The 23,484-nt window shown below is 43.2% G+C and overlaps 1 protein-coding gene across 6 annotated transcripts in view; it reads left to right on the plus strand.

Annotated features, from left to right (window-relative positions):
* The window catches only part of cwf19l2 (CWF19 like cell cycle control factor 2), a 266,997-nt gene that overhangs the window by 106,097 nt on the left and 137,416 nt on the right, over window positions 1–23,484 (plus strand). For all 6 annotated transcript variants that reach the window (XR_005944421.1, XM_041198939.1, XM_041198940.1 and 3 more), the window contains one exon: window positions 12,035–12,155. Coding sequence is in view for 5 of the 6 variants with exons in the window: in XM_041198939.1 (XP_041054873.1) it covers window positions 12,035–12,155 (121 nt within the window). In the remaining variant the exon portion in view is untranslated. The remainder of the gene's footprint in view (window positions 1–12,034; window positions 12,156–23,484) is intronic.

Raw genomic sequence — 23,484 nt, forward strand, 5'->3', positions numbered from 1 at the left:
TAGAGAGACCAAACACAGACCGGGTGACTGCTTTGCAGAACACCTTCGGTCTGTCTGCAAGCATGACCCAGACCTCCCTGTTGCTTGCCATTTCAACGCACCACTCTGCTCTCATGCCCACATGTCCGTCCTTGGCCTGCTGCATTGTTCCAGTGAAGCTCAACGCAAACTGGAGGAACAGCACCTCATCTTCCGACTAGGCACTTTATAGCCTTCCAGACTGAATATTGAGTTCAACAATTTTAGATCATGAACTCCCTCTTCCATCCCCAAACCTCTTTCCGATCCCTGCCCTTTTTTTCCCCAATAATGTATATAGATTTTTCTTTTCCCACCTATTTCCATTATTTTTAAATCTATTTCCATCCATTGTTTTATCTCTACCTTTTAGCCTATTTCGATCCCTTCCCTTCACCCCACTCCACACCCACTAGGGCTATCTGTACCTTGCTTGTCCTACTTTCTGCCCTTAAGTAGCACATTCCTTAGATAATATCACCACCTTCAACACCTCTTTGCCCTTTTGTCTATGACATCTCTGGCAATCTCTTCTTTGCCTCCACCTATCACTGGCCCTCTATCCAGCTCTACCTCCCCCTTCCCCCTTAAACCAGCTTAAATTTCACCTCTTTTCTATTTTTACTTAGTTCTGTTGAAGAGTCATACGGACTCGAAATGTTAACTGTGTTCCTCTCCGCAGATGCTGCCAGACCTGCTGAGTTTTTCCAGGTATTTTTACTTTTGTTTTGAATTTCCAGCATCCGCAGTTTTTTGCTTTTATCTTAGTGATAAATATTAGCAGCCTGGATGGGCCATAAGATATGTTTGCTTGTTGTAAATTCTATTTGATTCTATACAAAGTTCTATTGGAGAGGGGAAAAGTATAAGAAGTCAGAGAAGTCATGAGTTTTTGATGAAAGATGATGACAAATCATCTGTCAGTCATACATCTCATCAAATTTTATCCTGTGTCTTTGAACATCCTGCAATGAGCATTTTTTCTAAACGTAGAAATTTAGTGCACCAGACTAAAAATCTTTCTATTAACAGCACTTTTAATCTGTACATATGGTTACCGTAAGATATATTTGCTCCACAGCGCCACTTATTATTATTGACATTGATAACAGACTATGAATGAATTATTACTGAACCAATTTAATTTTCTGTGAGAATTAAATGTTCTTTTGAAAAGAACTCTTATCTTTGAAATACAGCAATATGCAGTGCAATGCTTAACCTTTTCTCATTTTGAGTTCTGCCAAGACTATTTGCAAGACCTGGTAGTTTATTTGCATATGAATAAAACATAAAATTTGAAGCATGCCATCTCCTAGAAAAAAAATTTAATTGTAGAATTTACAGATTACCTTAGTTCTGAGTGAATTATAATTTTTTATTGAAGTTGCAGATTGTATATTTTTAAATATGTATTGATGGATTATATTATAACTATTTATGTTTATATGTTTATTATTCATATAATTAAATCTTAATGGTTTCTCCCATGCTCCATAATTCACGTATCATCCATGTAACTTTCCTCACTTCCATTTGTGGTATCTTCATTACAATGCACAGCGTGTTGATGCTGTATTTTACACTGCTGCCGTCACCTCTGTGCCATCATAAGTATTGGGTCGTGTTTTATTCTCTAAATCCTATTTAATACACAAATAAGTGATAGCGCTAAAAATATGCATACATGTTAATATTCTTTTACTTTACAAATCTCCACTTGCACGATGGAATTATAAAAGAGAGCAACTGTTCTTTATTTCAATTTACAGGTTACGTAGCATATTGTTTCCAATAAACTTACATTCAATTTACAGTTGTTTTTGACCCTCCTGTTGTATTCTACTGATAAAGCTGTCCTTGACTTTATTCAAAGACTGTTGTAATTATAATGGGGACATGAATCTTCATGTACCAACCTGTCACTCACAAATTAAATGGCATCAGTCTCAATTGTAATTAACCTGATAACCTGAAGGTTTTATTTTATAAATGCAGTGCAATTTCTTTGCCTTTAAACACTGCTGTTTTCTTATCAATTGCTATAACACAGTCCAGTCTGCACATCAGGACTAATGACAGCAACTGGAATACTGGAATTGGAGTTTATGGCCCAAAGGACCTAGAGTGAAATTGTTGGTAATGAGTAAAGTTGAACAAACGCTCCTATTTATTCCGACTATACAAAACAGTTAACCGTTCCCATGTTAATTGTGAAAGCTGAAGTCTAAGGCAGTTAATAAAAGCTCAATAATTTCATTGGAAATATATTGAACAGAGACAGGCTAGTAATAATATTGTAGCTATTTTCCCAGCTTTGCCAGAGAAAAATACCTACTCTGCAAATTTTTAATTTAACAATTTGTTAACCAGTCACAGAAATAGGTTATCTACATAAAAATTTAGTGTCAGAAATGCAAGAAACATTGTTATCTTTAGAGCTAAGAGATTGCAAGTTGATTGCTGCCGAATAACTGCCCGTGCCTCAGCTCATCTGTTGCTGAAACCCTCATCAATGGCTTTGGTACATCTGGTCTTAACTATTCCAAATTCTGGCTGGCCTTTCGCCTTCTTTCCTCCTTAAACCTGAACTCATCCAAGACTCTGCTGAATGTATCAAAACTCACATTCACAACCCATTGGTCCCTGACCTAGATTGGCTCCCATTCTGGCAATACAAGCTTTTGGTCACTTGACCTAATATCTCCGTAAGTCGTTTAGCCATATTTTGTTTGACACTTCTGTGAGAACTTTGGAATGTTTTACCATGTTGAAGGCCCTATATAAATGCAATGCTTTGTTGGCTATCTGGCAATATATATTAGCAATTACTCTTCAATGATGAGTGCAGGAGAGCATGCCAGGAGCAGCATCAGGCATACCTAAAAATGAGGTATCAATCTGGTGAAGCTATAAAACAGGGCTACTTGTGTGCCAAGCAGCATAAACAGCAAGTGATAGACAGAGCTAAGCGATCTCATAACCAACGGATCAAATCTAAGCTCTGCAGCCCTGCCACATCCAGTCGTGAATGGTGGTGGACCATTAAACAACTCAGTGGAGGAGGTGGCTCCACAAATATCCCCATCCTCAATGCTGGAGGAGCCCAACACAGCAGTGCAAAAGATGAGGCTGAAGTATTCGCAACAATCTTCAGCCAGAAGTGTCGAGCGAACGATCCATCTCGGCCTCCTCTGGAGGTCCCCAGCATTAGTATTCAGCATCAGTATCAGATGCCAGTATTCAGCCAATTCGATTCACTCCATGTGATATCAAGAAATGGCTGAAGGCACTGGACACTGCAAAGGCTATGGGGCCCTGACAACTTTCCGGCAATAGTACTGAAGACTTGTGCTCTAGAACTTGCCGTGCCTCTAGCCATTCTGTTCCTGTACAGCTACAACACTGGCATCTACCCAGCTATGTGGAAAATTTCGCAGATATGTCCTGTACACAAAAATCAGGATAAATCCAACCCGGCCAGTTACCACTCCATCAGTCTAATCTCGATTATCAGTAAAGTAATGGAAGGGGTCATCACCAGTTAATGGAAGGGGTCATCACCAGTTAATGGAAGGGGTCATCAACAGTGCGATCAAGCGGCACTTGCTTAGCAATAATCTGCTCACTGAGGCCCAGCTCCTGACCTCGTTACAGCCTTGGTTCACACATGGACAAAAGAGCTGAACTCCTGAGATGACATGAGAGTGACTTCCCTTGACATCAAGGTAGCATTTGACCGAGTGTGGCATCAAGGAGCCCTAGCAAAAATTGAGTCAATGGGAATCAGGGGGAAAACATTCCGCTGGTTGGAATCATACCTAGCACAAAGGAAGATGGTTGTGGTTGTTGGAGGTCAGTCATCTCAGCTCCAGGGCATCACTGCAGGAGTTCCTCAGGCTAGTGTCCTAGGCCCAACCATCTTCAGCTGCTTCATCAATGACCTTCCTTCCATCATAAGGTCAGAAGTGGGGATGTTCGCTGATGATTCCACAATGTTCAACACCATTTATGACTCCTCAGATACTGAAGCAGTCCATGTCCAAATGCAGCAAGACCTAGATAGCATCCTAGCTTGGGCTGACAAGTGGCAAGTAACATTTGTGCCACACAAGCGTCAGGCAATAATCATCTCCAACAAGAGAGAATCCAACCATCGCCCCTTGATGTTCAATGGCATTACCATCACTGAATCCCCCACTATCAACATTCTGGGGGTTACCATTGACCCGAAACTGAACCGGAGTAGCCATTATAAATATTGGGGCTACAAGAGCAGGTCAGAGGCTAGGAATCGTGTGACAAGTAACTCACCACCTGACTCCCCAAAGCCTGTCCACCATCTACAAGGCACAAGTCAGGAATGTGATGGAATACTTCCCACTTGCCTGGATGAGTGCAGCTTCTGCAACACTGAACAAGCTGGACACCGTCCAGGACAAAGCAGTCTGCTTGATTAGCACCACATCCACAAACGTTCACTCCCTCCACCACCAACTCAGAGTAGCAGCAGTGTGTACCGTCTACAAGATGCACTGCAGAATTCACCAAGGCTCCTTAGACAGCACCTTCTAAACCCACGACCACTACCACCTAGAAGGACAAGGGCAGCAGATAGATGGGAACACCATGACCTGAAAGCTCGCCTCCAAGTCATTCACCTTCCTAACTTGGAAATATATCGCCGTTCCTTCATTGTTGCTGGGTCAAAATCCTGGAACTCCCTTCCTTAACAGCACTGTGGATGTACCTACACCACTTGGACTGCAGCGGTTCAAGAAGGCAGTTCACCACCACCTCCACAAGGGCAACTGTGGATGGGCAATAAATGCTGGCCCAGCCAGTGAAACCCACATCCCGCGAATGAATTAAAAAAAAACCCAGTACAAAATTAGGCCTCTTTTAATTCCTCAAAGTTTCCTGATTGCCATTTTGGGCTGAATCTATAACGTGGAATCTTGCATATTGCTTGATCTTAAGTTGTGTTTCTTTGCTCATTCTTTATCCATTATCAAAACAACCGTGTTTCACCTCCAAAAGATCACCTGCCTTTGAGTCACCTCCTCACATTATGGCCAAGACTTTAATCTGTTCCTTTACCACTTTGAGGCTTGACTTCTCAAATGTTCTCTGGGGTTCTTTTTGGTTTGCTATTTACTGCTAATGCTTTTAAAAATCTCTCCAAAATCTTTTGTAAGCCTCCTTCCCCCCCTTGTCTTTTATCTCATATGTATGATGTGATGGAACAAAACCCTTCTACTACAAATTGCGATTATTAAAGCTAAAAGTATCGACTATTCAGTATTACAAATTTACAAAAAATGTTTATGCAAATGTGATGCCACTGTGAAAGATAAAAACGACCGTAAACCATTCAAAAGCTTTTGAAAAACATGCAGATACTGACTGGATCTAAATATCAACTAGATATTCTGTCACATTTTCAAGTAATGGTGCTGAGGAAGGCAAACATTTGAGAATGGTGAATGATCTAAAAATGTGTTGCAGTGTCGAACAAGAGTATCCCAAACGACATGGATAGAAAAGAGAGCTGGGGTTATTTTCCTTAGAGCAGAGGCAAAGAAGATATTTGATAGAGGTGTTTATTAGATGGAGTAACCTTGGTGTCATATTTGACCTGAAATGAGCTTCTGACCACATATCAACATAATAACGTCATTATTAAGACTGCCTATTTCCTCTCCTTAACATTGCCTGACTCCACTCCTGCCCACACTCATGTGCTGCTGAAAGCTTCATCTATGTCTTTGTTAACTCTAGACTTGAGCTCATTCAAAATTCTGCTGCCTGTGTCCTAACTTGCGCCAAGTTCCGTTCACTTATTACCTATGTGCTTGCTGACTTACATTGGATCCTAGTTAAGCAACATCTTGATTTTAAAATGCTCATCCATTGTTTTCAAATCCCTCCATGGTCTCACCCCTCCTTATCTCTGTAATGTCCTTCAGCTCCATGACTGTCCAAGATACATGTGTTCCTCTAATTCAGACCTATCAGCATCCCAATTTTAAATGCTCCACCATTGGTGACTGTACCTTCAGATGCTCGGAATTCTAAGATAATTGGATAAACACTTGAAGGTGAAAAATTTGCAGGGAGATGGGCAAAGAGCCTGGGAGTAGGGCTAATTGGATTGCTTGATGGGCTGAACATTCTCTTTCTGTGCTATATCATTTTATAACTCTATAATAATTGTATCATGGGAAAATATTGTACTGAATTCCTGGACAAATTCTATCAGAGATCAGACATAAAGTTAATTTGACATTTACTTTCATCTCTACGATCTCTTTTTTATCACCAATACTGCCAGATTCATGCCAATAACTCCATAAGGTCTAAAAAAAGGAACTGCACAATATAGTGGAAACCATTTCAATCATTATTTGTAAAATAATGCTCAGCAGGTCAGGCAGCAGCAGTAGAGCGAGAGGCAAAGTTACTGTTTTATGTTGATGACCTTCCAACTGAACCGGAAAAAGTTAGAGATGTAACAGGCTCTAAACAAGTAAAGTTTGGGAAAGGTGGTGGCAAAGTGGTAATGTGACTTTGCTAGTAATCCAGAGACCCGGGCTAATGCTCTGGAGGTGTGGGTTCAAATCCCACCATGGTTAAGAGCCTCAAATGGCCTCCAGATAGGAAGGCTGTCCTTGAACTTTCCCGCCCCGGACTTAATCAGGGTGAGTTGGGAAGGCAGCGCTTCCTGCCCCATTAGACGCGCCCCCCCCCCCCCCCCCCCCCCCCCCCCCCCCCCCCCACCTGCCTCCCAGCGTGCCTGTGGGGAGGGGGGAAGCATTAAATTCCGCCCATTAACTCAATTTCCCTCTCCACAGGTGCTGCCTGATATGCTGAGTATTTCTGGAATTTTCTGTTTTTATTTCAGAGTTCCAGCATCCGCAGTATTTTCCTTTTGTATTACTTGTAAAATTATTACTTTGAGTATCTGCATGTTAAATTTGCAGCTGTAGGTAAATTTGCAATGTAGGGCTGTGTGTAAAATCCATTCTGCATATATTGAAAAGCAATTAGTACCATAATGTACACTGCACTAGCATGAGATTTTGAAAGATGAAGCCATTTCCATTCTGATTTTATGGATCCTTCTTTCAGTAAATCACTGGAATGCGCCAAGAATGTGTTATCTAAAATGCAGTACCATTTTAAAAGGCAAACTAGTTTGTTAAACTTTTATCTCTCTCCTGTTGTTACTGATATGAGCTGTTCGAATACTTACACTGGAGGACTGAATATTTTGTATGATTTCTGTAGTTTGGGTGGCTATCAAAGGTGGAATATGGTGTGGGGTGGGGGGCAATGTATTTGACAGAACACAAACATGTTTCTAGGTATGATCTCCGCTTCAATGTTGAAATCTTGATCTCAAAACAACCACACTTTAATATGTTAAATGGTGTGGAGAGGCAAACTTTAATTTGACTGACGGTTTTGTGACACATAAAACAATGTAATTAATGAAATCCGTTGTTTTTTTTACTACTTATCCAGGACAAAAAATGCATTTCCTGTCTAAGTTTGCAGTGTTCACCATGGTCTTATAAAATTTCCAAAATAATACTTGTTAAATGTGACAGAAAAGTTGAGAATCGTGCAAGGTGTCTTGAGATGTTGCTGTGAAAGCCAGATGTTTTATATGCATTAAGTTATAAAAAGAGATGCAAGTATCGCATTGATTTGTTGAGGAGATGCATGTGTAAGTAGACTTGGATTTAAAATGAATGCTTAGCACATTCATAGGAAATTCTTTTGTCTGTTAGATAAGGTGCTAAAGGTTTTTCAAAAATGACTAATGCTGATGCTGATTTCATTTAATTTGTTAAACATGTATATACTATTATTTCATAATGTGAATAAAAAGCTCCAGAAATCAGAACAATTAAAAGTCATTTGCATAAACATGAAAATGCTAATATCAGTGATTATATGGACTCCTAGAGACTGCTGCTGACCACGTCAACTGATTAAGTAATGCTTTTTAAAATAAATTTATCATGCAAAAAGATTCTATTTTTTAAAATTACAGCTCCTGTAAATATCAATTAGAATCATAGAATCATGGAAATCAGCAACACAGAAGGAGACCTTTCAGCCTGCTGTGCCTGTGCTGACTCTATGAAAGAGAATACATGCTTACAAGGAGAAGAAATTGTATTTGGATACTACCTTTAACATAATGATATGTCCCAAGTTGCTTCACAGGGGTATTATAAAAAGCTATGCCACATAAAAAGCTATTAGGGTAAATGGCTAGAAGCTTAGTCAAAGTGGTAGGTTTTAAGGAATGTCGTGCTTGGCAACTGAGGGTGCAACCACCAGTGGTGCAGCCATTAAAATTGGTGATGCTCAAGAGGCTAGAATTAGAAAAGCACAGATATCTCGGAGGCTTGTGGGCCTGGGAGAAGTTACAGCTAGGGAGTGTTGAGGCCATGAAGGGATTTGAAAAAATGGTGAAAATTTTAAAATCAAGGCAGTGCTTAACAGGGAGCCAATGTAGGTCAGCGATTACAGGAGTGATAGATAAACAGGATTTGTGCAAGTAAGGACACGGGCGATAGAGTTCTGGATGATCTCAAGTTTATGGATGGTTGTAAGCGGGAGACCGGGCAGGAGTGTATTGGTGTAGTCAAAACTTGGGGTGACAAATACATGTATGAGGGTGTCAACAGCAGATGAGCTGAGGCAGGGAGGTGTTAGATGTTACAGAGGAAATAGTTGCTGGCCTGGATATATGGCCAGAAGCTCACCTCACAGTCAAATGTTACACCAAGGTTGCAAACAGTCTGGTTCAGCCTTGGACGCGCATCTGGCAGGGGATTGGGAGTCAGTGGCCATGGAACAAAGTCAAGCGTGGGGACTGATCACAGTGGTCTTCACAATATTTAGTTGGAGCAAATTTTTACTCTTTTTCGGGCAAGCAATGTGACAATTTATAGGCAGTGGAGGGGTCGAGAGAGAAGGCGAAGGGTAGAGCTGGTGGTGTCTGTGTGCCTGTAGAAACTGACACATTTTCAGGTGATGTTGCTGAGGAGCAGTATGTAGGTGAGAAATAGATCCTTGGTGTCAGGGGTAATGGTGCATGATTCACTGCAATTGATTCACTGGCTAAGATTAGACGGATAAGAATGACGCCAAGTGAGTGCAGTCCCACCTAGCTAAATAATGGTAGAGAGACATTGAGGGAGAATGATGTGGTCAACCACATCAAAGGTACAGGGAGTTTGAGAAGGATGAAGAGGAATAGTTTACTTTTGTCACAGTCATGTAGGATATCCCATTTCCCCGCTTTTTGTCTGTAACTCTGGAAGTTCCTCATTTTCGCACATGTCCAACTCCCCTTTAAAATTATTTATGGAAATAGCTTGCACCACCTTTTCAAATACAGCATTGTAGATCTTGATAACTTAGTGAAAACACTTTGGCCATCTCCCTTCTATATATTTTGCCAATGATTTTGAATCTCTAGTTCTTGACTCACTCACCAGAGAGAAATTTTCTCTATTCAATCAAAACCTCTCATTGGAAACCTATATTTTCCAGCCTTTCTTTATAACTGAATTCTCTCATACCTGGTAAATCTCTGCAAATTTTCTATGGTCCTTACATATTTCCTGAATTTTGGTACCCCAGAATTGTCCACAATGCTGAAGTTAATGTCTATTCAGTGATTTATAAAGTTCTTACATGATCTTTTTACTTTTATGTTCAATGCAGCTATTTATAAACCCAACTAACCCATATGTTTTTCTACTTGCTTTGGCACCTTCATGGATATATGTACATGGACACCAAGGTCTTTCAGTTCATTTACACTTATAAAATTAATGCCATTTATGGTGTAATGATTTTCTTTTTAACCTGCCAAAAGTGCATTATTTTTCCAGCAAATCCCTCCTGCCATGCATCTCCCCATTTCACCATCCTGTCTATAGCATCCTGAAGCCTATAACTACCTTTGTCACTATTATGCTGCTCACTATACTTGAGTCTAGGTCATTTATAAAAATTGCAGAATAACAGCCTTAAAACTGACCCTTGGGAAGCATCACAGCAGACCACCTCCCACACCTCCATCCGTCAACACCCTTTGCTTCCAGTCACTGAGCAATTTTGTATCCACACTGTCACCTCCTTAATTGCATGGCTCCCATCTTCTTAATAAGCCTCCTATCTGTTACTTTGCTGAATGCTTTCCAAAAGTCCATGTATGCAACATGTACTGCAGAACCTCGATTCTCTGTTACCCCATCAAAAAATTCAATTAAGTTAGTCAATCATGTTTTTAGTAGATCCATGCTAACTTTCCTTGATTAACCCATGGTTTACAAAATTAATTTTTGTCCATCATGAAGGATTCCAGTAACTTCCCCACCACCAGTGCTCGTTTGGCTTGTAGTTTCCTGGTTTATTCTTCTCCCCTTTCTTGAATAGTGAGATAATATTAGCAAACCTTCAGTCTTGCTCCTCATCCAGTGAGCACTGAAAAGTTGTGCTAAATACCTGTGCCATTTGTAACTTTGCTTCTTTTAGCAACTTAGGATGCATTCTATCTGGACCGGATAACCTACCAATTTTAAGTCGTGCTAATCTTTTTAGTATGTCATCTCTACCTATTACTATCACACCCATAACTTCATTCTTCTCTTTGTGTAATCTTAACATCATCTGCTTCCTTCTATGAAAATTATCAGACTTTAGCCGCGTCTTCAGCCTCTGTACAAATATTCTCCTTTGGATCTTTTATAGTCCCAATTTTTTCTCTCACAAACTGCTAGCACTGTATTAGTTTAGAAACTATATTAGAGTTCAATTTAATGTTGCCTGTAACTCTTGATTTGTAACCTCTCTTGACCTCCCCTATTAACTTTTTCACTTCCCTCTTGTACTACCCATAATCTTCCTGATTATTGATTGAACCTTGTTCCTGACATTTGTCGTATGTCTTTTTCTGTTTTATTTTAACTTTTACATCCCTTGCCATGCAGGGCATATTATCTTTGAGTGCTCCAGCTTTTTCCTTCAAAGGAATATGCCTAGTTAAGATTTGAACTGTCTATTCCATTTGCTCTTTTAGTGCTTTACCCTTAATTACATTTCCCAATCAACCTGTGCTAGGTTCTTTCCATTGAAATTGGCTCTTCTCTAGTAGAGCATTTTACTTTCAATGTGTTCTGGTTTCTTTCCATAATTAAGTAGAATTATGTTGTGGCCACTGTTAACTAGATGATCCCCGTCTGTGACATGCTCCATTTGCCATACTTCATTTCTCAGGATCAGATACAAAATTGCTTCCTCCCTTGTTGGGTTGCAGACATATCAATAGAGAAAGTTCTCCTGTACCTAACAGAAATCACTCTCCCCTATTTTATGATTTTTCCAGTCTATATTATATCTTTCTCTGTTTTCTGCATTCAGCTGGTGCTCTGATTCTGACTTTATCCTCAGCCATATTTTCTCCGCTCTCACCGAGTCTCTCGCTGTTTCCCCTTGGGGTTGCTCTCAGTGACTAAGTAAACACATTAATAAACACTTACCCAGTGAGTTAATAATGAACCTTTATGGAAGTTAAAGTGGGTTTGCAGGGATAGAATTGTTGCTGTTTTGGTCAAATAAAGTTGTTGATTTCTAGAAATGATTTTTAGATAAATGATGGTGAACTAAACCACAACACTTTTGTGTTCATTATTTCATAAATAGAATTCATTAAGTGTTGCAGTCACTGTTAACAATGCTTTATTTTGTATTTTGATGTAATTTTGCCACATTTTATAAAAAGCAATATCAAAATATAGTTAACTTACAAGATTGCATATTAAACAACTTAATAGTATGTAACTAATAAATCAAGCAAATGATTTTTCCATTTTAAAATTGCGAAAGGTACACAAACCTTGTGAAACTTTGCATGCCTTTGGTAGAGAAGTATGAAAAAGTTACTCACATTTCCTTTCCATGGGGTTTACCCCTTTTTCCCATGAAGCACTGCTGCTATTCCAGCCAGATCACTTGATACAGGAGAAGAACCTCTGCAAACCCTCAGTGAGGAAGAGATGAATAAACTAGGAGCAAAGATAATCAAAGCAGAGCTGATGGGAAACCTGGTAAGATTTAGAATAGTTAATATAACTAAATTGTGAATGTGTTCGGATTACTGATATTAAAATGTGTTTAACGTAAGCAAACAGGATGTAACTATAGTCAAATTTTGGCTATGGCTACAGAGTCACAGAATCACAGGGGAGAGACCTTCATCGTGTTTCTGCCAGGGAAAGAGCAATGGCTATAACCAGTCAAACCCCTTACCATGGGGTACCTAACACCATCCGAGTCATGGTGAAGGGTAGCGAGCAAGGAACAGGAATGGATAGGACCTTCTTCACAAAGAGGATCTTATTCAAGCTGTGTGGTTTTGAGGCTGCGGATATCTACTGCCTACAGGATTTCCCCAGCGCTGGTTTCTTTGATGTGACCTTCAAGCAAGTGGCAGCTTGTGTCAAACTCCTGAAGGTGTTTGCGAAAAAGAAAGACCTGCCAGAAATGAAGATCCTGACGGCGGAGCCGCTCTTTGTTCTACCGTTGCTCGAGAACGGGTTGCGACGGTGCATCTGTACAACCCCTACGTCCCTGTCGCTGACATGCTCACCTTCCTTACCAGGTACTTTGATAAGGTTGGGAGCTGCACTGAAGTTAAAGATAATTTGGGGATCTGGACATGTAAACGCCAGGTTAAGGTAACGCTCAAGACCGATGGTAAGGGAGCCGTTTTCCACCCCCCTTCCAGATTCGCTATCGGGGGAAGCCGTGGTTACCTTGTCTATGCTGGGCAACCCAAACTTTGTCGCTCATGCGGCAAGTCTGGTCATGTGGCGGCCAATTGCAGTGCTGTCCTCTGCAAGAACTGCAAAAAGGAAGGGCACCAGACAAAAGATTGTAAACAGGCTAAGTGCTGCAACCTGTGTGGCGAGGCAAGTCACCTCTACAAGACCTGCCCCAAACGTTGCCGTACTTATGCACAGGCAGCTAAAGCCAACGAGGGGGAAGCAGAAGAAATGCCTCGTGTCACTCCAACCACCAAGGCTCCCAGGGAAAACATCGGGACAAAGGAGGACACAGAGAAAGACAAGGTGGAGGAAAAAATTGAGGTAGCAGACAGCCAGTCAACAGCACTGCCCCCTGAACCTCCCACTTCTCAGGAGAGCGAATCAACGGAGGAGGACGAAGCAGCAGTGGGAAAGCAGCAGGGGGAGTGGCAGCTGGTGAAGAGAGCCAAAAGGAAGAAGGGGCTAAAAAGAAACCAAGCCACTTCCCAGACAAGAGTCAAGAGGCGTCTCCTATCCGACACGGATAACAAGAGCAGCAGCTCTTCGAACGAAGAATGGCCAGGGCGGCGCCAACAGAAGAAGCGGCAAAACGCTAGGGAGTTGGAGGATGAGTCACCCAAGCTCCAGAACATTGGTGACAATGAGGAGACCAGCGCACCCCAACTTGGCCCACAACCCAAAGAGGCCAGTGCACCACAACCCCAGGAATCTGGGAACAGTGAGGCGCTCAGCGCACCCCAGCTCCGGGAAGCCGGGAGCAGCAACGCCCCAGAGGGGGAGAGGATTGGAGACGCTTCTCCAACAGAGGACATTTCAAACCCCGCTCTCTGCACGGACCCCCAGATGCCACCCGAGCAGAACATCTCCAATGGGGAGGTTCAGGACGCTTTCCTCAGCCCATCCCAAGTGAAGCAATTTGAGCACACCACGGGCATGAAGGAGCAGACCAATGGTCTGGAACTCTCAGAGACAACAGGTTTGGTAAGCGACTAACTGCTTTAAAATGGATGTAAAGATTGTATCCATAAATGTGCGTAGCATTAAATCTACTACGCGATGTGTTGCGACCTTGGACTACCTTGCCAAGGTCAAAGCTGACCCGCTGTTTCTACAGGAGTGTGCGATACCGCACCTCAGCTCCTACAGGCAATGGTCACGATGGTGGTCCCATGGGCCATCGATCTGGTCGGGAGGAAACGACTCTCGTTCCTCCGGCCTGGGGATTCTGCTGTGGGGAGGCAGCTTCACCGTCTCCCAGGTTAAGGAGGTGGTGGGCGGGCGCCTCCTCGTAGCAGACGTAATGTATAAGAATGCTCCACTCCGGTTAATTAACGTCTACGCCCTGTCACAAGGGGCTGAGCGGCTGGAGGTTTTTCAGCAGCTCCCACAGCTGCTGGCAACCTCCAGGCCGGTCATTCTGGGCGGTGACTTCAACTGCATCATCAGTGCGGCTGGACGATCCGGCAGGGCCGACAGCAGATTGGACGCTACATCCAGATCCCTGATGGAAACAGTAAAGGATGCCAAGCTGCACGACATCTTCAGCAACCCTGCAGATGGAGCGCAGTGTAGATACACCTGGTCGCGGCCTGACGGGTCCGTCTGTTCCAGGATAGACTTCCTGTTTGTGTCCCGCGCATTTGCAGTCAGATCCACCGACGTCAAGCCGGTGTTCTTCTCTGACCACTGCCTCCTACTGGCTGACTGCTACTTAGAGAAGGACCAGAGGGTTGGCAGGGGGGTATGGAAGCCAAACGTGCAACTGCTGACCCCAGAGAACATTGAGGAGCTCAAGAGGGATTACAAAGGTTGGAGAACCATGAAACCCCACTTTGAGTCCCTGACACACTGGTGGGAAGCGATCAAGGGAAACATCAAGAGGTTTTTTGTCCTCAAAGGCACCCAGAAAGCTAGAAAGGAACAGAGGGAAGTGTCCCGACTCCAGAAAAACATGCAGAATCTGCTCTGGCTGCGGTCGATGGGGGTCGATATCAAGGAGGAACTCCAAGAGGTGAAGAGCCAGCAAGCCTCACTCTTTGCCTCGGAGGCCTCCAAGATCATCTTCCGTTCCAGAGTCCGCTCTGTAGAGCAGGATGAGACGTGCTCACGTTTCTTCTTCCAAAAGGTACACAGAGAGAGCTCTGTGATCAGCAGCCTGAAGGAAGAAGACGGCTCAGTTAAGTCATTGCAATCTGACATTTTGAGGATTAGCAAATCCTTCTATGCCGGATTGTATGACATAAAGCCCACAGACAGCACGGCCTCCCAGTCCTTCCTGTCCTCTATCACGGAGGTCTTAGATGACAGTACACGGGAGAGTCTGGACAAAGCGCTAACTCCTGACGAACTGACTGAGGCCCTTGAGTACTTCGAGAAGAGTAAAACTCCCAGAAGCGACGGCTTGCCGGCGGAGTTGTATTCGGCTCTGTGGGACTGGATCGGCCCAGACCTGCTAGAAGTGTACGAGAGTATGCTCCTGGCCGGCAGTATGTCAGAATCCATGAGGAAAGGCATTATCACCCTCATCTACAAGCACAAGGGGGAAAGGGAGGAAATTAGAAATTGGCGACCCATTTCACTGTTGAATGTGGACTATAAAATTCTGTCCAAGTCATCGCCAATCGGGTCAAATCCGCTCTGGAATTGGTGATCCACCCTGACCAGACCTGCACTGTGCCGGGCAGGAAGATCTCTGACAGCATCGTGCTGCTCAGGGATACGGTTGCCTATGTGCAGGACAGGGGTGTGGATACCTGCCTCATCAGCCTGGATCAGGAGAAGGCCTTTGACAGAATATCGCACACCTATATGGTGGATGTGCTCTCCAAAATGGGGTTTGGGGAGGGAATTCGCAATTGGATCCAACTGCTCTACACTAACATCAGTAGCACAGTCTCAATCAATGGGTGGGAATCAGATAGCTTTCCTATTAAATTTGGAGTCAGGCAGGGCTGCCCTCTCTCGCCTGTTCTTTTCGTGTGTTGCATAGAACCCTTTGCTGAGTCCATCAGGAAGGATCCAGGCAAAAGAGGAGTGACGATCTCAGGTAGTGGAGGCACTCAGATCAAAGTCTCCCTGTACATGGACGATGTCGCCATCTTCTGCTCTGATCCGCTGTCGGTGCACAGACTCATCCACATCTGCGACCAGTTCGAACTGGCCTCGGGAGCCAAGGTAAATCGTGGGAAGAGCGAGGCCATGTTCTTTGGGAATTGGGCTGATCGATCCTTTGTCCCCTTCACTGTCAGGGCTGACGGCCTGAAGGTGCTGGGGATATGGTTCGGAGGGACCAGGGCACGCGTTAGAAACTGGAAGGAGCGAGTGTCTATGGTGAAAAGGAAACTGGGCATGTGGGAGCGACGCTCCCTCTCCATTGCGGGTAAGAACCTGGTCATCAGGTGTGAAGCACTCTCGCTGTTGCTGTACGTGGCGCAGGTCTGGCCCATTCCACACCTCTGTGTGGTGGCGATCACCCGAGCCATCTTCCGCTTTATCTGGAGGTCGAAAATGGATCGTGTCCGCAGGGACACGATGTACAAGCCTCTAGATAAAGGGGGAAAAATCGTGCCCAACATCACCCTCATACTGATGGCCACCTTTGTGTGCGGTTGCATCAAGCAGTGCATAGACCCTCAGTATGCAAACACCAAGTGTCACTACATGCTGAGGTTCTACCTGTCCCCGGTGTTGCGAAGGATGGGTCTGGCCACGATGCCACGGAACGCTCCAAGTAGTTGGACCGTGCCGTACCACCTGTCCCTCGTGGGAAAATTTATGCAGAGAAACACCTTCGACCACAAGTCCGTCACGCAGTGGTCGGCACGTAACATCTTAAAAGCCCTGAGGGAAAAGGAGAGGGTGGATCCTGTGGGATGGTTCCCTGAGCAGACTGACAAAGTAATTTGGCAGAATGCCTCATCACCAGAACTTTCCAACAAACACCAAGATGTAGCTTGGCTGGTGGTGAGAAAGTCCCTCCCTGTAAGATCCTTCCTACACGCCAGGAGTCTCACCCCCTCTGCACGTTGCCCTCGAGGAGGCTGTGGTGGGGAAGAGACTGTTGTTCACCTCCTTGTAGATTGTGTCTTTGCAAAGAAGGTCTGGAGAGGGTTGCAGTGGTTGCTGTCGAGGTTCATCCCGAGCAGTTCTGTGACAGAGGACTCTGTGCTCTACGGGCTGTTCCCAGGGACACACACCGAGACAAACATCAACTGCAGCTGGAGGATCATCAACTCGGTGAAAGACGCTCTTTGGTCTGTCCGAAACTTGTTGGTTTTCCAGCGCAAAGAGTTGTCCCCGACCAAGTGTAGCAGACTAGCACTTTCCAAGGTCCAGGACTATGTGCTGAGGGACACAGTTAAGCTTGGGGCAGCCGCCGCAAAGGCGCAATGGGGAAGGGTCGCTGCCTAAGACCTTTCTGCCACAGTGCACTGGGGGGCTGGGAACTGTAAAGAGCCCCTCAGTCTGTACAGATTAAAATGTATGTCTGCCAATGATTGAAATATTCATTGTTTTTTTCTGATACACCTTGTGTTTCAGTTTGTAAAAGTTGAACCTGTTTGTATTTTTGTAATGGTGATTTAAAATGTTCGAAATGTTTTTGAAGATTTATGAATAAAGTATATTTTTGCAAAAAAAAATACAGAGTCACAGAATCACATATGTTTAATTGAGATACTCCATGGTGTCTTTAATTAATAAAGTAAGTTTACTCGCAGCCCCATTTGGAAATCCTCAACAGTTGTTATAAATGAGTTTTTACTTATACTTCCATTTCCGTTTATGCAGGCATACATATTGATGTAGCCAGGGAGGGATTGCAATTATAGATGTATTAAAAAAAAAACTCCTGGTGAAGCACATTTTTAAATTATTATTTCAACAACTCCACCTCAGTCACTGACAATCCTTACAATCCATATAACAGACCTCTTAAACCAGTGTTTTCATGTTTCTGTGAATTATTTTCATTTTACGAGAGATTCAAATGTTCAGTATTTATTTCTAAGAGAGCCTGTAGCACTCCATATCATTACCACATTTCTCTCTGCCACAATGTAATAGTGCGCCCAGTGTACATTTTTGTAAGAACCGCTAATCTTGTTCTCAATTCCTTAGCAAACTAACCTTCTGTTTCTGCAGGTATATTTAATTTCTAGAGAATGTTATCTACATCTATGCTTATCTTATGCCCATGTCTGTTTTAAGTTTTTGAAGGTAGTCTCTATAATTGTCAGCTGGCTTTTGCATGTTTTCAAGGCTCCAGGGTCTCAAATATGTTCCAACAGGTTTTTTCTAATTTGGTACACACTGAATTATGGGATATTTTACTACTGTTGTAGGAATTTAAACAATTTTTTTAATGTTAAAGGTGCTATATAAATGCAAATTTTGCTGATGAGGATTGAGAACAACTTAGCTGGAAATTTAAAACCTCTAACAGTTGCATCTGAAAGACAGTATTATGCTTCACCCCTTATTGCAATAGTTTTGCTATGTTTTAAAGTACATGAAAATAACACACATTTTCACCTAAGCTACCGTGAAACGTACATCAGACCTTTAATACAGTTGCTCACTCTTATGGTGAACTACTAATATGGAGTCAATCTAGTTCTGTTGGCTACAAGTGGTAGACTTGAGATAAATTCAGACATAAAAGTAGCATTCCTTTGAAGGTGTACTGAAAGAAGACTATTCACAACAGTTGCATTTCCCTTGACTATTCAGTGGATAGGTATCCAACTTGTAATAAATAGTACAGCACCAACTCATACCATTTGGTCCATCAAGTCTGTGCCAGCTTTTTCAAAGTCATTCTGCTGTTAAATTATTTACATCTGTAGTAGTTTGTGCATCTCTGTCAATACTTTGTCACTAGGGCACTGTATACATACCACTGTTTATGCATTGCTATCCTAGTCTTCTGATTGATAGGATGTTGCAGAAATCCATTAAATGTTAATGCAAAAAGATCAGGACTGGTGAAGTACTGACTGTGTACGTAGCATTTCAGGGGCATATAAGTGTCTAGAGTACTGTACAGGTGCTTAACAAATAAATTATGTAACTACATCTTGGTTAGACTCTCTTAGGGGCCTTAGTGACCAAAACAATGGTGAGATCCAGGGACCTCTGTATGTTGGATCATTACAAAGTACAACATAATTCTGCTGTCTTTGGTAGGTTGGTTGAACATGTGTTCTAACAGACTGCATCTCAGGTTATAAAGCCACAATTTATTTCACATGGGACAAACTTAGTATCGTTTTCAGAATGCATTATTAAGTGCAGTTGATGCTGAGCCTGAACTGCTGTTCAATTTGCAATACTACCACATGCTCTCATTATTGGTGTTCATATATTTGACATCTTATAACATTGAAAGCAAATCAATGTCGTAACATGGGCTGCTTACTATTTATTTCAAATAATACAGTTAAGTTCTTGTATTATCAAAATTCTTCTTTTTTTCTATTGATAGAATCTGTGCCGTGCGATAGACAAAGTCCATTATTTCCTACTTTGACACATTGTTATTTAGGCTAATGTTTTGTGAAATATGTTCAAAGTTGGTCTAGCATTTATATTTGCAGAGTTAAATCAAACTAATTGTGTCATGAATTAGTTTAATAGCATTAGCACTAGTGTGTGAGAAATTTCAGCAGTGCAGTATTTCACATATATTACTGATTTTAAACCTCTATATCCTTGTATCGAAATAATTATAAGGATCAATGATGGGACATGTGGCATTGCTTATGTACAATGAATAGCTAACCTCCTCACTGACAATTAAGATTGACCTGCTAATTGACAGATGAGAAAGGCAATATTTGTAGGGTCCTATCTAGAATATAAGAATGTCCTTGATAGTTACATTAAGACAGAACTGAAAGAATTACGAACCAGTAAAGGGCAAAATGTTCAGTGCAAAACAGACCACTAAACATTGGAAATACTATAAAGGAGAGGATCTGCCCTCGGTCCAATCCATGACGTGTAAGAAAGGCAGAATAATAATTGTGGGTAACTTTAACTATCCCAAAATAAACTAGGACAATGGTAATTAATGTGGTACAAGCTTTTATAAAGAATCCTGGCTTCCTGGACTGCTTCCTGGATCATGGGAAATTGATCTTGTTTCTGGGAAATTAAGTGAGTCAGCTGTCTGATGTGAGAGCAGGGGAAAAAAATTGGAAAACAAAGACAATGTTGTTAAATTTGGTATAAGAAAATTAAAAGATAATGAAGAGTCAAAGTTAAGGGTGCTGGGTTAGAAAAGAGCTAACTCCAGCAAGATAAGAGGGCTAATTTAACTAGGTAAAAAAAAGTTAATAAACATCTGAATAGATCTATAGTGGAAAAACTTCAAAACAAAGTATACATTAGCACTGAACTAATAATCCAGAGACTCGGTAATGCTCTGGGGACCCGGGTTTGAATCCCATCACTGTAGATGGTGGAATTTGAATTCAACAAAATATCTGGAATTAAGAGTCTAATGATGACCATGAAACCATGTCCATTGTCGTAAAAAATCCATCTGGTTCACTAATGTCCTTTAAGGAAGGAAATCTGCTGCCCTTACCTGGTCTGGCCTACATGTGACTCCAGACCCACAACAATGTGGTTGACTCTAAAATACCCTCTGAAATGGCCTAGAAAGCCACTCAGTTGTATCAAACTGCTAAAAACAAGTCAATAAGGAAAGAAACCGGATGGACGACCCAGCATTGACCTAGGCACCAGAAACGACAATGGCAAACTCAGCCCAGTTGACCCTGCAAAGTCCTCCTTACTGACATGTGGGGGCTTGTGGCAAAATTGTGAGAGCTGTCTCATCAAGCAACAGCCTGACATAGTCATGCTCACGGAATCATACCTTACAGATAATGTCCCAGACACCAGCTTCACCCTCCCTGGGTCTGACCTGTCCCCCTGGCAGGCAGACCCAGTAGAGGCGGTGGCACAGTGGTATACATTTGGGAGGGAATTGCCCTGAGAGTCCTCAACATCGTCTCAGACCCCATGAAGTCTCATTGCACCAGGCCTAACATGGGAAACAAAGCCTCCTGCTGATTACTATGTACTGCCCACCCTCAGCTGATGAATCAGTGCTCCTCCATGTTGAATACCACTTGGAGGAAGCACTGAGGATGGCAAGGGCACAGAATGTACTCTGGGTGGGGGACTTCAATGTCCATCACCAAGACTGGCTCAGTAGCACCACTACAGGCCAAGCTGGCCGAGTCCTAAAGGACATAGCTGCTAGACTGGGTCTGCGGCAGGTGGTGAGGGAACCAACAAGAGGGAAAAACATAATTTACTTCATCCTTACCAATCTGCCTGCCGCTGATGCATCTGTCCATGACAGTATTGGTAGGATTGACCACTGCACAGTCCTGGTGGAGATGAAGTCCTGTCTTCACATTGAGGAAAACCTCCATTGTATTATATGGCACTACCACCGTGCTAAATGGGATGTATTTTGAACAGGTCTAGCAACTCAAGACTGGGCATCCATGAGGTGCTATGGACTATCAGCAGCAGCAGAATTGGACTCACCCACAATCTGTAACCTCATGGCCCGGCATATCCCCCGCTCTACCATTACCATCAAGCCAGGGGATCAACCTTGGTTCAATGAAGACTGCAGGAGGGCATGCCAGGAGCAGCACCAGACATACCTAAAAATGAGGTGTGAACCTGGTGAATCTATAACACAGGACTACTTGTGTGCCAAACAGCATAAGCAGCAAGTGTTAGACAGAGCTAAGTGATCCCACAACCAACAGATCAGGTCTAAGGTCTGCAGTCCTACCACATCCAGTCATGAGTGGTGGTGGACAATTAAACAACTCACTGGAGGAGGAGGCTCCACAAATACCCCCATCGTTAATGATGAGGGGGCCCAACACATCAATGTGAAAGATAAGGTTGAAGTATTCGCAGCAATCTTCAGCCAGAAGTGCCGAGTGGATGATCCACCTCGGCCTCCTCCAGAGGTCCCCAGCTTCACAGATGCCAGTCTTCAGCCAATTTGATCCACTCCATGTGATATCAAGAAACAGCTGAAGGCACTGGATACTACAAAGGCTATGGACCCTGACAGTATTCCGGCAATAGTACTGAAGACTTGTGCTCCAGAACTAGTTGCGCCCTTAGCCACGCTGTTCCAGTACAGCTACAACACTGGCATCTACGCGGCTATGTGGAAACTTTCCCAGATATGTCCTGTACACAAAAAGCAGGACAAATCCAACCTGGCCAATTACCACCTCATCAGTCCACTCTCGGTAATCAATAAAGTGATGGAAGTACTATCCAGCAGCTCTTGCTTAGCAATAACCTGCTCACTGACGTTCAGCTTGGGTTCCGGCAGGGTCACTCCGCTCCTAACCTCATCACAGCCTCTGTTGAAATATGGACAAAGCTGAACTGCAGAGTTAAGGTGAGAATCACTGGCCCTGATGTCAAGGCAGCATCTGACAGAGTGTGGCATGAGGAAGCCCTAGCAAAACTGGAGTCAATGTGAATCAGGGGAATAACTCTCCATTGGTTGGAGTCCTACCTAGCGTGAAGGAAGATGATTCTGGTTGTTGGAGGTCAATCATCTCAATTCCAGGGCATCAGTGCAGGAGTTCCTCAGGATAATGTCCTGGGCCCAACCACTTTCAGCTGCTTCTTCAATGACCTTCCTTCCATCATAAGGTCAGAAGTGGGGATGTTTGTTGATGATTGCACAATGTTCAGCACCATTCGCAACTCCTCAGATACTGTCCAAATGCAGCAAGACCTGGACAATATCCAGGCTTGGGCTGACAAGTGGCAAGTAACATTTGTGCTACCCAAGAGCCAGACAATGACCATCTCCAACAAGAGAGAATCTAACCATCGCTCCTTGATGTTCAATAGCATTACCATCACTGAATCCCCCACTCTCAACATCCTAGGGGGTTACCATTGACTAGAAACTGAACTGGACAAGCCATTTAATACTGTGGCTACAGGGCAGGTCAGAGGCTAGGAATCCTACGGTGAATAACTCACCTCTCCCCAAAGCCTGTCCACTATCTACAAGGAATAAGCCAGGAATGTGATGGAATACTCTCCACTTGCCTGGAGGAGTGCAGCTCCAACAACACTCAAGAAGCTTGACACCATCCAGGAGAAAGCAGCCCGCTTGATTGTCACCCCGTCTACAAACATTCACTCCCTCCAAGACCAACGCACCGTGGTAGCCACATGTACCATCTACAAGATGCACTGCAGGAACTTGCCAAGGCTCCTTAGACAGAACCTTCCAAACACACGACTGCTACTATCTAGAAGGACAAGGGCAGCAGACCCATGGGAACGTCACCACCTGGAAGTTCCCCTCCGAGTCACTCACATCCTGAACTTGGAAATATCTCGCCGTTCCTTCACTGTCACTGGGTCAAAATCCTGGAACTCCCTCCCTAACAGCACTGTGACCATAATATGATAGAATTTACCCTGCAATTTGAGAGGAAAATGCTGGAATCAGATGTAACAGTATTACAGTTGAATAAAGGCATCTACAGAGGCATGAGGGAGGAGCTGACCAGAATTGACTGGGAGATGA

This window comes from Carcharodon carcharias, chromosome 11 (assembly GCF_017639515.1).
Source record: "Carcharodon carcharias isolate sCarCar2 chromosome 11, sCarCar2.pri, whole genome shotgun sequence".
NCBI lineage: Eukaryota > Metazoa > Chordata > Chondrichthyes > Lamniformes > Lamnidae > Carcharodon > Carcharodon carcharias.